Raw genomic sequence first — 15812 nt, 5'->3', positions numbered from 1 at the left:
TCCTCTCACAAGTGAGACAAAAATTAGAATTAATGCACCCTATCCAAGTCATAAATCATATGCTTTGATGCTATAACATGGACGAGGGGACCATAACAGGATAATATATTTTATTTACAAGTGATATTTTGCTTAAAGAGTCAAAAAGGCAGAGGGCTGAGGTGAAACTAGGGAGGCTGGGTAGACATATATACATAGATTTAAAATGCATGTTACAGCTCTGCTGATGGAAGGAGATTAAAGCTGATGGATTTATGGTCTCCTCCTGCACCACAAACAACGTGGGATGTACAAAAATCACATTTTATGGCAGCATTATGAGGCTCGACCTTTGTCACGTGGCTGCTCTGACTCTTAATTTGTTTTTGTAACAGTCACGACTCTATAATCCCCGCCACTTTTTAGCGCTCTCCTTCTTTGACAGTTTGTGTCTGTTTGTGGGTTTTTGAGCAAGAGCTTTACTCTGCAGGGATCAACCATTAAAAGCACACATATGAGTAGGCACAGCGTTATCAGCTGAGGCCTCGGTTACTGCCCTCATGTGCTTGCAGGGTTGTAAATAACCACTGGGTTAATGAGGTGTTCCATGTGTGGGAGCTTACATTTACTTTCTAATAAACTCCTGCTGGAGACAACATCAATCCCGATTTCTTATAATGGCATTTTAATAGGTGCTTATTTTGAAAAAACACCTCCGCAGTGTCAGAGCAGGTGCGGGGGATGGGGTAAGGCAGGAGAGCATATGTGCTTCTGTGCCAGCCAGGTAAGTGCACATAATGATTATGGTAGACCTGACCAGAGAGGACACGGGCAGAAATATTGACATTTTAAAATAAAACCCTGACATTTCCCTTATGTTCATATTTACACTAAGAGATGTAATTGTGGGAGAAGCCATTAGCCTCAGCCCTCAGGCTTTCAGAGAAGCTGAAAATGTATATGTGACGGCAGTCTGCATTTCAAAGTCTGATCAATAATTGAAAGTTTGATGCAAGTAGATGATTTTGCATGTACACATCAGGCAGATATATAAATTGCTGAGTCAAATAATCCAAAGTAATTTACTGCAGATCAAATGAATCTTGTTTATATTTAGATTATAAATGATTTTTTCCCTCCTTACTTGTGGAGAGCAGTGTGTCATCTGTGCCCTGCAGATGAGTTCATTTTTTTCTCATCCCTTCCATTCAGAGCTCCAAATAAGACATAGTGCAGAATATGAAGACTGTGGAGTGGGCACCAGGTTTGGTCAGGATGAACACACACATTTTTTTCATTATTTTTTTATCCTATGTTAAAACACTGCTACTCCCCTGAGGTTAACATCATTTCATTGCAATTTGTACCCAATTTTCACCCCATAAAGAACTGTACTGAGGACTGAGCAGAATTTATGTTACCTATAAAGCCTTTCAGTGTTCTGTTAAAGAAAAAAAAAGCCTGTGTGATGAAAAATAAATTATATCCGATATAATTATTTAATTTTATTTGAATAGCACTGAGGCAGAAAGAGTCATTTCCCATCGTAGAGCCAAAATCTTGTGTATACGTGAAGGTGAACATAAACACCATGCACAGCCGGATCTGTGCAGCACTATTCAAAACCTAATATTGTGATAACATACAGCAACACTCCTATCTCACAGGATCATCAGGGCTGTAGTTCATTTCAAAACAATCTTTTAAAATGAATTTACTGCTGTTATTCCAGAATTTATTAAACTTGTTTTTGTGCCCTTTATCTTCCAAGTGCATCTGGCTCCATAATAGAAAATACCACAGTGGTTATCTTCCCTCTTACTTTTTTTTTGCTTTTAATAAAATCTATAAACTCAACTAAAGAGAATAGTTTGCCAAATGTCTTTTTTATTGTGTCATAATTGCTATGATTACCTAACAGCACCAACAGAGACATTCTGACAGCTTAGAAAACACAGGTGTGGCTATTAACTTAAATGGCGTTGTGCATTCTGACATGTCAATTATTGTGTAATTGCCCGTTCTGTTATAATCTGTCATCTTGAATTCAGATGTAGTCATTACTGCAGGACATCCTAAACGTTAACATTTTGTCTCCTGCATCCACGGTGACAACTTGGGAGTCAAGTAGCTGTCAGAGTTTGAGTTTTATCCCCAGCTGCATCCATCCTCCGCAGCTAAATATGCAGAAATATTCATCCCACTGTTGGGCCAGAGAACATAATGCATAATAAATGTGTCATGAAAGTTTGTACATCTATTGCAACATAGGCACAGAGCTGTTTTTGTCAGGCATAAATCCACCCACCACAGTTCCAAATATTTGTATCCAGAGAGAGTTCAGCTCAACTATTAACTTGCTAGAGGGGCTGTATGTGTTTAATACACTGGACCCAAGCCTATGGTAGGGCTAACATAGACAAGGAAACAACCCTTCACACTAACACCTACAGTGAATTTAGAAGTTACTGTGCATGTGTCTGATATGTGGGAGGAATCTGGAGTAACCATGCAGGCTCAGGGAAAACATGCAACCTCCACACATAAAGGCCCCAGCTGGAATCAAACCAGAAAGCCTCTTGTGTCCTAACCACTGCACCACTGTGCCACCCATACCTCAATGTTAATGCATTGTGTTATAGAGACTGATTTAAGCATGCTAACTAGCTACACCCTGTCACATCATACCCATTCCAGGTGCTTTGTGATGCGGCTCATCCAGAAGCAGGAGAGAGTGGAGCCCTGCTGCTCTGAGTCAGACTCATTTGAATGGATGCTCCTCCTGGCCTCCGGATTTGAATGGTCTGAAACAGATGTTTTGTTTTTGCAGCAAGGTGCAAACTTTGATCATTTTACGTGATTATATTTTAGAGAAGTCAAGTTTTATAAGCAGTGACATGAAATGCTTTAATCCTCATCCATACACATCCATAGTGCAGAGCATGGTGGGCAAGTACAGATCTGCTCAGTCTACTCATGTTTTCCTCTTTTTTTTTAGTGAGTGTTGATGTAAGTTCAAGTTTTCTCCAAAAAGGCCGCCATTGTTTTTGCTCCATTAAAATGGGTCTTGTAAATTCCACACTGACAGGTGACTGAAGTTTATTTTTACAGTAGCAATCGTACAGCCGGTGTTTCAGATTTTACAGGAGTGCAGCGGAGCTGTCTGTCTGTTTGAACAGCAGGCACAGTGGGATGGGAGCCTAACCTTAGCTTGCTGACACTGTTTTCCATCCCTCCAAAACAACATCTCAGATGTTACCCCGTAGTTGTTTTTTTCTAGAAATGTAAAAACAACAATCCTCCTTTTGTGTAACTCTTCTGCACTCTAAACTGTTTTGACCTCGAGGTTCCGACTTTAGTGAATTTATTGTTCATCTCTGAACGCTGTTTGAGCAAACATTATCTGATTTTACAGCTGAATTTGTTTTATATTTATCTTCTATAGCAGTGGTATACGACAAGCATTTTAATGATATTTGTATCATTGAGCCTTCAGCCACCTTTAGATTTTCTTTTGTTCATTTGTATGTAGGATTTATTTTAAAATAATTGCCAGTCATAGGAACAATGCAGATCAAACACAGCAAACAAATTAACAACACAGTGGGCCATGAAATGAAGATAGAGATAAGCTTGCGGGAAGCTCCACCGACACATTTACATGTATTATTCTGTAATATTCTATAAATATTTATCAACATGTGGGGTCTTCATTTTGTAGTAAAAATTTTTGGATTTGTTAAAGCTGCCCATTTAAAAGTACAATGGTAGTTAATGGGAAAAGCTACTGTTTGACAATGGTCTGATTTAAAACAGATGGAAAAAAGAGGCACAGCCAGGTGACAAACTGGGGCAGTGAATGTGCTCACCGGAAAAATATAAAACATGTAGCCTTCTGTATGCTTACTTTACTCTCCACTCTCATCACGTGTTATTTCTTTTCTGGGACATCATCAACTTTTTCTGCAGCACTCCACTGTGTGTGTAACATTACACATGTTTGTGCCCCTTCCTGTGCAGATTCAGTAACAAACCACACACTAACAGTACATATGTAAAGATTTTGTGCATCCCTTTCTACTGAGACGCTGTAATGGACTGAACTGTGCATCAATGCAAACACCTTAGGTCACAGGCAGAGGGCAGCATTGCACACCATTTTACTGGAGCGATTAAGCGTTAAAGTCCCAGAAGAAAGAGAGATGTCATCAGCTCAACCCCTTGGTCACTTTGACATGTCAATAGGAGCAATCATAGTGATGTAGTATGCAGAAAAAATGTAAAGTCATAAAGACAGAAGCAATATAACACAGAGTATATATATATATATATATACATATATATATATATATATATATATATATATATATGAGTAACATCATCATGACCTTTCTGTGTTCTCCCTCCTGGTGACCGTGTTCGCATTCCTGAAGCAAAATCTGAGAAGCTCTGAGGGGGGCAGCTTTTAATCTGAGAGATGGAGTGTATTGGGAGTGAAAATGGATATCAACCAAACCCACTAAGACCCGTATGGGGTCCAGTTGGACTTAGTTAGCCCATGTGTATCTGTGTATCTGTGTATCTGTGTGTGTGTGTGACCTTAAAAACACACAATGTTGGTACGACATTTGTGTATGTGCGTGTTGGTTTTTGTGAGGAATGGTGTGTGTCATGAGTCCATGTTGGAGCTCCCACTGTGGGCTTCCCTCTCTCCACAACACTCCTCAGAAAAATGGTTCCTATGAATGGGATCCATTGACCCAAGCTGTAGCTGAGTGACACCCTGTGGTGAAGTGCCAGCATAAAAACAGCTCATTTGTTTATAATCTGACAATCACAGGCTGACCGAGGCACCGAGGGACATAAACAATGTCTTTGCTCTGAAATTCCTACTCAGCTGTAATATTGAGTTCAAATGTACACAGATGACATGTCATTTTCAAAAAGTCTGCTTATTTGGAATAAGAACTTTGACTTGACCATTTCAGAACATTGTCAAGGTTCATTTATCCTGGTTCAGATGCAGAAAAACAGGCCCAAAACCATGCTGTGAATACATCCCTGAGGGCTCTTATCTGTCTGTTAATCCACCTAAACAGTAATTATGTGTATTTAAGCTATCATAGTCATGTTTATCACATCATTAAATTTGTTATAAAAATCACATCAGGACTATCAGGACTCGCTGTCTCTGTCACCCTGCTGCTGTCACACTGTTTTGTCAACACGTGTCTCACACTGCATTAATAAAACATGGCATAAATTAGGATAAAAACAGAGGGAGGTCTGGCTGACACCTGTGTATAGAAACAAAGGTATTTTTTATTAATAGTAACAACTAATAATCATTCAAGAGAAAAGAAATGATAGAAACATGCAGTGGAGAGAGACAAAAAAAGGAGAATGTGCAGCCCTCGAAGCACTGAATATTTCCAATAACTCCAATGGATACATTTTCCATTGTTCTTACAAAATACTTTGAACTCACTGAGACTAATAGGTTCCTTAAGTTTGGGGTGTTTCTGCGAGTAGCTTCATACAGAGGAGACAGGCATTACAAAAAGAAAAAAAAAGTTCAGTCCATCTCTGCTGAACCTTTGTGCCACCCCACGAAAAAAATGGAGAAATTTACACCATGAGCTAAATGAGGTTCTCCTCCATCATGGTGAGAACAGAACAGAAAACACAATATGTGAGTGAGGAACATCAGAAAAGAGAGCAGGAGCCGTACCAAAACATGACAAATCCTCATGTTTACACTACAAGTTCCCATTGGTCGAAGCTCTGACCCACTGATAACATATTATATATAACCCCAAGGAGATTTACTATGTAAATATACTAAGGACTCAGTCAACAGAACACTTATTACCAGGGCTCTCAGTTAGCACACTGCAATGACTCTTGCACTGATGCAGCGATAATAGCCACAGTGAGACCCTCTCTACACATCCGCTTATTTGTGCAAGACTGTGAGGGGATCAACCAGCACGGCATCAGATCAGCAATAACACACAGTGATTGTTTTAATAACGGGAAAGTGATTTGACCTTGTGTCTCAAAATGTACAGAGAAACACACACGGGTGTTCCAAATGTGTGTGTCCGTGTCTTCAAAATAAAAGCTTCAGGATTACTGACTGAATCTGAATTTCATCAATGTCCTTGAAAGCAAAAAAAAAAAAAAAATGAAAATAACGGACAATTTTACAGTCAGCACAAATTACCACAGATTGTTTTTATGCTGTACCAAACTAGTTTTTTGGTTTTACAGGAAACAGACGTCTGCGTGGACATCTGCTTTCAATTCCTGCAGGTTTGCTTTGTCCAATCTGGCAACCCCACCTCCAGCCCAGCGCAGTGTGTTTTTATAAGACCCGTTTTCCTATTTGATTGTGTTGTAAGGAGTAGATGTCTGTCAAAAGGATATGTTTTTCATATTGTGATGTATGACAGTGCAATGAGAGCAAAAATCCCTTAAGCTAGTCAGCGACAGATCATGAAAACAGTTCAGATGGGACAAATTCTTTATATTAGCTGCCTTAAAGTTGGTACGGTACTTTTTTGTATGACTTTCTCATGAAAATAGTCTTGTCTTGTTCTTTACAACTTTAAATCTAACGCAGAAGTGCTCAAACCAAATCCTCTGATCACACCTGAAATCGTTTTGTGCTCCTGCACTTCATACCATCCTTCATACAGAGTTTAATAGTAAATGAGCCATAACGTCTGTCAGCAAAAGCACTCAACGGGAGTCCATTAGAGGAGTGACCTGCACCTTTGTTTGTTTGTTCTTTTATGGAATGACTGAGTGACTTACAAGGTCTGTTGTTTATAAAAGGTTTGTGTTACATACAGCAGAGGACAGATGTCATTACTTGTAGTTTTTTAAGTGATGTAACTTCTGTGAATGTTTTTTTGGAGCAGTTGCACTTACTTTTAAAGTCCAGCCTGCTTTTTTTAAATCCTCTATAGCTCTTTCCATTGCACAGTCAAATGTGCCAGTGTGGAGATGTGGATTCACATGAAGCCAGCAGCAAGTCTGGGGCACAGTTAAGTAGGTCTACACAGTTGGTAAAGTAGAATTAGTGTTAAATTTGATCAGTTTATATAAAGTTTCACTTGGAAGGATATGGCAGCTGTCCTGTCTGCTACACCCCTTTTCATCTTAAAGTTAGGTTGTGGGACCCAAACAGAGGACCGGAACATAAAAAAATAACAAAACCCAAAGGGGTAAGACTGAACAAACAAAAAGAAAACAGAAGAAGTGAAAAGACACTGGACTGAATACAGCAGGTAGGGGTAATGAGACACAGGTGGAAACAATGAGGGTGGGGCAGGTAATCACAAAGGAGGGAAAAGGACAGGAAGTAAACTGACATACACCAGGAATCTTCCATCCATCCATCTGTTTTGTGAACTCACTTTGTTCTGTACTAAAGAGTCCAGGGTTGAGGGGGGAGCTGGAAGCAAGAAACTTACCAAAATAAAACAGAAAGAACAACAAAGAAACAAAAGGAAGCTAACTTTGGCAATACAAATGAAATAAACTAAGCACAAATTCATCAACAACAGAGGACAGAACTCATGACACTCAACATGTCACCTTTATGTCTGAATGATCACTCTGGTCACTTCTCTGTAAAACTGCCACAGGTAATATCTGTGGATGCTCTCATTCATCCAGGTCAACGTCTTCAAAAAACAATCCTTGAGTCCAGTTGCCTTGATTTACACTCTTGGAAATGCCACAGGTAATCTGCGGGGAGAGAAATTATATATTCTGTTTCTGATTGAATCACTCTGCACTTCTATAGATCTTCCTGTCTCAACATTTGCTTGTGGATATTCAGCACGCAGCCTTTTTTTAAATCAAAGCACAAACTATCAAGTCAATTAGCTTTCTTTTCCTGTTGATATAACAAATCAATTAACTCTCATTTCCTGTACATCTAAAGAATCTCTTCAGTTTCCTGTAGGGACGCGACGGTTGCCAGCACAGCAGCCGTCCTGTTCCATGGCAGACCGCATGCACACATCAAACAACCTCTAATAGCACTCTTATCAGAACACATTAACATCACATAAACATACCATGAACCCTGGCTGAGAGGGCACCGCGGCAGCATGTGTACGTGTGCAACAGTCTTTTGTCCAGTTTAACCAGTTTACAGTGAAAGTACCATCACAACAACATAGACATCATTATTTATTAAGTTACTTTGCACTAAGCCAAAAATGAGCCTTAAAGTCAAAAGTGACGCTAGATAAATATTTTATTGTTGCCATGGTAATACTATAACAATCATCTCATGCTGTATATGACATGTGAGGGGCCTAATGCAGTATGCTGTATGTGTGTAGACAGCTTCATGTATTTACCATCGTATGCACTTCAAAGAAATAAAATAAAAAAGACAAAAATTGAATATCACAGTGAAAATATTCATATTTATATTTGAAAAAAAGCCATATAAGGAATGTTTCATATGGACTACAGCCAAACTACAGTAGTTAAATAAATTAAACAAATGTTTTTTTATGTGAAGCAGGTGATAACACTGATAACATAGTACAATACAATCTGTCCCTTTTATTTCAGATGATCACATGACTAATGGTGGTTAGTTCCTGATCCTTTGTTTTTGCTCAAAAATATACTGTGTATCTATTTATATAATTATATAAACAACAACAACGCCTGTGATATTTTTTTAATAATTCTAAAATACATCTATAATATTTAGAAACAATATATACAATTTACCCCCGCAGTAGGTTTTTAATGCAACAAATTCTTCTAAAATGGAAGAATAAATTAACATCTGAAGAACACTTCTTGTAAGCCCAGAGGGGTTTAAGAGCTGATAGACTTTATTTCTCTCTCTCTCACACACACACACACACACACACACACGCACACACATACACACAGGACATGTGGTTCCAGTTGTTCTTATATAAGGTATTTGATATTCAGCAATGGTTTTCTTGCTGTCATTCGCTGAACAGTCACTTCAGTGAAATCTCACATCCTCAGAGGCACCAGCGGCCGAATAATGAATGTCTCCTGTAACAGTGTAATCCATCAGGGAGCTGACATGTTGTGTAATGTCTCTGAGATGTCTGATAATACTTCCTCCTTTTATATATATATATATAACTTTCACTTTTCTCTCCTGCTGTGTATGTGTAAAATAACTGAAACCGAAGCTTTATATCCCAGGAAACCTCACGTTACATGAACTTCAGATGTTTATCAAGGCCTCAGTTTATACGAGCCTGATGCTGTACTGGCATCATTTACCATTTAATTCCAAACTGTATCTGGCCTAACATCCATGGAAGGACCTGACAACCTTCTTTTGACATACTTTCTCCATGCTTTTGTGCAGATTTAAAAATGCATGACTCAAACCTGACTTTACAGTAATAAATGTGAGTTTACAGTCCAAAACAGATGCTCTACTAGAGGATCACAGTCCATGTCTGTGAGATCACTGTAAGCAGTGTGCAGAGGATGAAACATGAGGAAGATGAGGAGATGGGAGAAGCCGACGGTATGTGATGGTAGTTGTGGTGGCTGTGAGATCTGTGAGGTGGCTGCACCGTGATGTAACCATTGATGATGCGAACCAACGGGGGAGGCGGGGACTGCACCATCGAGCTGTGGAGAGAAGAGAAGAGTGTTTCAATAATTCTGTATTTAAACTGACAGGTTTATGGCCCTTTATCGTGACTAACGGATCCTATACCTGCACACATTTATATTATTGATTTTTGTCAGTCTGTATTTGCCACTTTGTGTTCCTTTCAGTGGTCTAAGGTGGATGCCATTGACTTCAAAACATGATGACAGTTGATGGGTTGTTTGTTTATGTTGCTAACCAACTGTCAGTCATATGGGATTAACTCACACCCACTCAGGCCTGATGTTAAATCTTAATGTTAAAGAAAAAAACATGATTTCAGGGGGCTTTAAATTAGAAGATCCCATTAATGTACATTGTATTACAACTATAATTTTATGGAATGAACTGGTTTGTAATTTTATGTTTCAAAAGCTTTGTGTAAGACGTGTCTGAGCTCCCTGCTTGTTCTGGAGTTTCAGCAGTCTGTGTAAGGCCTTATTATTTCCAGACAAAGCATTTTACTTTATATCTGCTCCGTGCCATTCTTGAATGGGAAATCATGGCATAATCAGCAGAAGAACAGGGCTCTCTCTACATCCTCACATTGTCCACAATTTGCCAGAGAAAACACACAGGAAGCAACAGTGGAAATATTAATGATGATGAACTCTACAAAGGGAAAATTTCTCGTTCAAAGCTCCCGGGCTCATTGATCCGCTCGTGGCTGCTCACCAACTGCCAATCTGTGCGCCTGTTATTACTCCCTTTTCCATGTTTTCTTTCTTCCTTTCCCCACATTATACAGTGTACTCTGCCTAACACTACTTTTGGTTTTGGTTCTTCTCCATTATCTTTGATTCTATTCCAAAGACGTCTGGCAGTTAAGTCAGTCTGCTGAGACTGACATGGATGACTTAGTCAAGGCCAGACAAGATAGTATTTCCATTAAAATGTATCTTGTTCTGTTGGGGATAGATATATAATGGAGAGCAGGGAAACACTTCAAAAACTGCAGGCAAATTATTCTGTAACAGGGAATGCAGCTCAGCTTTAAGTAGCAACACCGTTAGAGAGTGCCAGTAAAAATAAGACAGCAGTGATGGAGCGCCACACAAAAAAAAGACAGGCGTGAGACAAGTCGTTTCTTGATGAATTAAAACAAACTTCAGTAGCCGTATGATTTTCCAGTCACATCCAGGACTAAACAGAGACTTGTGAGCAGACACTCTATAGTCAGTGAAATATTTCCCTCACCTCAGCGTTCCCATTGATTGGTCTTGGCTCGCAGCCTGTAGCTCTAGGCTATAATTGTTCAATTAGATGATTTAAAACACACCTTTTAAGCCAGATTTGTTTCTTAAAATATTCTAAAAATAATTTAGGTTATTTAGGTTTGAGGTCCTGAGGAGATAACCAGGTGTGACACGTGACCATCACATGTGTCTATCAGGGAGCAGCAGCAAAAGAAGCTGTTGCTTCTGCTTCTATCTGGAGCTCCATGCTTTTTTTGTTTGTTTTTTTTTACTCAGCCACATCTTCAGACCATTATATAAATATACAAAGAAGGACATGCAGTTCACTTTGCAACCTGGCGTACACAAACAGTCTGCTTCCTTTCTGTTCAAAGTGCAAGCTCTCGCAGGAAAGGGAGAAAACTTTTCTGCAGACATAATGTACACAAACGCTCACAAACCTCCTCTGTTCCCATAAAGAACAGGCGCTGCTCGGTCCGACTTTTCTTTGGAATATATCGTACATGGAAACATCATATAAAGCTAAAAGTCCCAACGGGTTCAATCTGTAAACCTTTATCAGCCACTGATGTTTTTCACCCAATGATCATTTTAAACCTGCACCATCAGACTCCCTTACTTAAGATTTTAACAGCGTCAGACTACAAATTAATCACTATGGCCCCTTAAAAAAGTTTTTCTCTCAACACTCTATAGGAGATGGTGTGCTTAGACACATTATATAAAACACTCATAGTCCCCATGCACACTGAAACAAGCTTTGTGTGTGCAGGTTCCCCTCCTCTGCTCTATTTTTCTAACTCGATCCAAATTTGTGCAAGTCATCTGAACCTGGAAACTGTAAAAGTGTGAATATATGTGGTTGGACTATACGTGCTGGCCTTGTACCAAACTACATCCTCTCACTAATGCATGCAGGTCTGAAGGGATAAGTGGATGGAAGGTCATATTAACCACAATGAGCACATCCATGACGGAAGTGTCACTGCAGCAGACCACACCTTGTGAGCAGGGCTCCTTTTTGTCTGTAAGACGAGCTTGTTTTGGTGTCTGGTTAGTCCCTGCCTAGAGCTACTGAGAGACCAAAGCCGGATACTTAGTAGGAATTCCCAGGTTACTATTTTCACATCCAAGTCACTTATACCGGCTAGGAACTAGTCTGGACTCATACAGTGCAGACACGTGAGGAGCATGGTGATGTGATACGCCGGCTGAGGCACCGGGAACCGGCAACAGGAAGTGTCAGTTTTTTATAGACATAAGTCTGCATTACACATTTCCCCTCTCACAGTCTCTCAGCCTTTGTTCTTTGAGCTGTTGCTATCATGCTCTTTTACTTCCTTTTGTCCTCACCTTTCATCTCATGTCACTGATAACACAGAAGCTCTTTCTGTCTGCTTACCTCTCCTCTAAGCGAACCCAGAGGTCGTTAAAATGCCGGTGCCTCTGTTTCTTCTGCTTGTTCCTCCTCTTTTTCTTCAGCATTTTTCTCTCTGCTTTCTCCAGCAGCTCCAGGCTATCCGGGGGCAGGAGCATGTGGGGTAACAGATCATCCTCCAGAGGACGCCCCTCATCGTCCGCCTTGTGGGGGAGCTCGTGGAAGAAAGGCTCCAGTTGAGGGGACTCGTCATGGTGGTCCTCTGACTCAGGTGAGACCGGTCTGGATGATGATCTCCTGGAGGACACACATCACAAGACAATATGATGCAATGAGAATGCACTGATAATTGAGAAGAAGAGGAGGATGAAGCTGATGAAGAAGAGCCCTTGGACAATCAAAGAACTAATATCCAAATCCAAGTTTTTCTGGAAAAACAAATTAAAGGTCCACACACACACACACATACACACAATCCTATTTAAACCAACACACTGGTCTAGGATGAATCCACATTTACAGATGTTTGAATAAGATGCATGATTGCAGACTAATCACAGGCTCCCCTATCAAGTCGATTCACACACACACACATACACACACAGGAGCAACAACACAGATTTGAAGTCAGATAGCCACCCGCAGTGTGCCATGGTAGACTGCACTACATGCTTCACAGCAGGAGGTATGAGCCCTGCTTAAGTTGGCCTTTTTCAACACCCCTTCATAGGTGGCCGGTGGCGGGAATTAGTCTGATTTATCTGCAGGGGAATCTATAAAGTGGAAGCAGCACATAGATGTGAGAAACAGAGACGTCCCTGAAAATTAGTTTTGTTGTGGTGATCTTTGTCAGAAAATCCTGTCTCAACAGGGTGTGTGTGTGTGTGTGTATGTGTGTGTGTGAGCAATGAATATACCTGTTTATGGGCTGCCCAGCAGGCGTGTGCTCCACTTCGTATCCCTGGCGACGGAGCACATCAATGACCGTATTGTTGCCAAGAAAGTGACCTGCAACCATGAAAGAGGAAAAGTGGTGACGCCGACTTTTGAAAGCCGTGGATGAACTATTACAGGAAGACTATAATGACTTCCCATGAGACTTTGCAGGAATGCAACACAGAAGTAAAGGTGATGGATGCTCACTGAACAGAAACGTAGATGATGATGATGATGAGGAGGAGGAGGAGTTTCTGTTGCCTCTTTTTACTTTTCTCTCTCCCTTCCTCCATCCTTGATCAATCTTCACCCCCCACGCTCCCCATCTGCCTATTTTTCTTCCCTTTCTCCTCCTTCCTTATCTCTAACTTCCCCTCTCATCCTCTTTTCTTCTCCTTTTTTGCCATGACCCTCTCAGCTAGGTGAAGTGGGTGCATTGAGGCTTCAGGTTGCCATGTCAAGAGGTCTCCATTCTTCCTCTGATTCTGACAAAGGGGAGCAGGGGCCCATTGTTTGGGCCTGGTCAGCCGTGGCACCGTGGAGCTGTGTAAATAATGAGCCCCAGCACTTTAATCTGGCCCAGAGCCATCGATAGAGAGACAGAGCGAGACAGAGAGGGAGAGGACGCACTGTGATGATGCCACGTGACTTGAACCAAATGTTGGTTAAATGGCACCACATGTTATTTTTTATGTGTGTATTGTGTGTTTAAGTAAAAACTAAAATAAAATAAAATGAAAATATCCCCTTATGTTTATCAGTATCTTGATTTTGGGGTGCCCTTACCTAATTTGGGTTTTTCTGTAAATATTTAAAATGCTTCTGTGACAGGATAAGCGCAGTTGATGAGGCATTTTAAGCAGTAATCATTATCAATACAGGTGGTCAGCTAAATATCCAGAAGCCCTTTTGGAAAGCGGAATGAAACAGACGGACAGAGACAGAGTTTTCCAGCCGGCCCACGTTTAGAAACAACTCAGTGTGATTTATGCGAGTTTACGTCAGGGGATTAAGGTGGGACAAATGGAGCTGTTCAGCACAATGTAGGGTCTATAGAGGGCAGGGCGGACTTCACAACTTCAAAGGGACATGCACCATGCACACACACACACACACACTCACACACACAAACAAAAACTCTAAGGAGGTAAGCCATCAATTTTGTCATGTCCCCTAAAGACCACTGGTGTGTTTTTTGGGGGAACCATGTGTTTGAAAAGACAAGAAAAGCAAAGGACCAAAAACTGTTTTTTAAGCAGCAGAACAAAAACTATGAGATAAAAAAGCTGAAAAAAATAAAAAGGACGTTTTTCTTTAAGCATTTCACATCCAAACCATTCATACACGCAAAGTCTTCTTTGACAAGAACATTTTTTCATGCAAACTGAGGGGAATTGGAGAGAAAACCTGCAGCCATGCCACTGCACCAGAGTCATGGAATTACAAACAAAAACAAAACAGACATCTTTGATTAAAAATGATTGATGTCCTGGGGAAAAAAAAAATAAAAAAACAGAAAGCAGGAACACAAAGTTATGTTTTAACATGTGTAGCCTTTGGCAATTGACAAAGACTTTAAATGTACCAGGCTCCATACTGCTACTAACTGACACCAAGCGATGCAGTCTGCAAGGTTTCAGGAAAGAAATGGTCTGAAGTTAATAAATGGCGGTAATTATACAAAGGGAACAATTTGTTATACAGTTATTTTCTGCCCATTTTGACACTTAACAGTACAGCAAACATAAAACAAGGTGCTGAGGTCACAATATGTTGAAAGGGATTCCACATAGAAACATGTCCTTCACTGCTATACGCACTTTTAAAGCTTCTGTATGTGAAGGTTACTACCATAAAACTAAATGTTGCTTTAGGTTCCCTGTGTGAGCAGTATACTCGTCATATGTATTTCTAGGCTCCCACCAGAAATAAAGCTGCAGCCCACATAACAGGCCCACTTCTAAAGTAACATGTGTGACATCTGACATGCGTTTCCACTGATTATTTATTTAGACCAATTTCATACATTTTAAATCTATGAAATTGGCCCAAAATATGTAAGCCAACACACAACATGTTCACTGTACGTGCACACACAGAGAAAGAGAGAGAGTAAGAGGTAGAGATGGTAAAGATAAAGACCAGGGACAGAACTGAAAGCTTTCATTCACAGCAAGCTCTCTACATGCAGCGACTTTCATACATGAATGGACCACTAAGCTGGAGGGTCACAGAATACCTCCTGTCACGGTTATAAATACTATGTTTACTTCATTTTTCTATAACGTGACAGCTCATGTAATGTAATGTAACTGCATAAAAATAACCATTCAAAGGTCCACCCCTCAGCTTTGACACTTTGTTTCTGGTAGTCCAATCAGCACCTAACGAGGCTTTTGAAATGCCCACCTCTGTTTCTCTCTCAGCTAAGACCCCGTTTACACTGCAGAAATCAACCTGGCTAGAGCGGGATTCGGGCCTATATCTGGATATATCCGGATATTTTTTTTTTTTTAGTCTGAACAACGCGAAACTGGTTATATCTGGATTATTTTCAATCCACCTGTCGGAGGTGGATCTAGCCGGATTGGCTTACATCTGGCTCAGGTCTGAACGCAAATGTGGCTAGCGAATC

At 40.3% G+C, this 15812-nt stretch overlaps 1 protein-coding gene across 1 annotated transcript in view; it reads right to left on the bottom strand.

Annotated features, from left to right (window-relative positions):
• Nucleotides 1-8273: 8273 nt before the first annotated feature.
• Nucleotides 8274-15812, bottom strand: part of trabd2a (TraB domain containing 2A) — a 40883-nt gene continuing 33344 nt past the window's right edge. The window contains exons 5-7 of the mRNA XM_028417924.1: nt 13159-13249; nt 12266-12538; nt 8274-9645 (exon numbers count right to left, since the gene is read on the bottom strand). Of these exons, the coding sequence (XP_028273725.1) occupies nt 9447-9645; nt 12266-12538; nt 13159-13249 (563 nt within the window). The 3' untranslated portion in view covers nt 8274-9446. The remainder of the gene's footprint in view (nt 9646-12265; nt 12539-13158; nt 13250-15812) is intronic.

This window comes from Parambassis ranga, chromosome 12 (assembly GCF_900634625.1).
Source record: "Parambassis ranga chromosome 12, fParRan2.1, whole genome shotgun sequence".
NCBI classification, from domain to species: domain Eukaryota; kingdom Metazoa; phylum Chordata; class Actinopteri; family Ambassidae; genus Parambassis; species Parambassis ranga.
The sequence above is the reverse complement of the archived record's forward strand: the minus strand, read 5'-3'. Positions and strand labels throughout refer to the sequence as shown.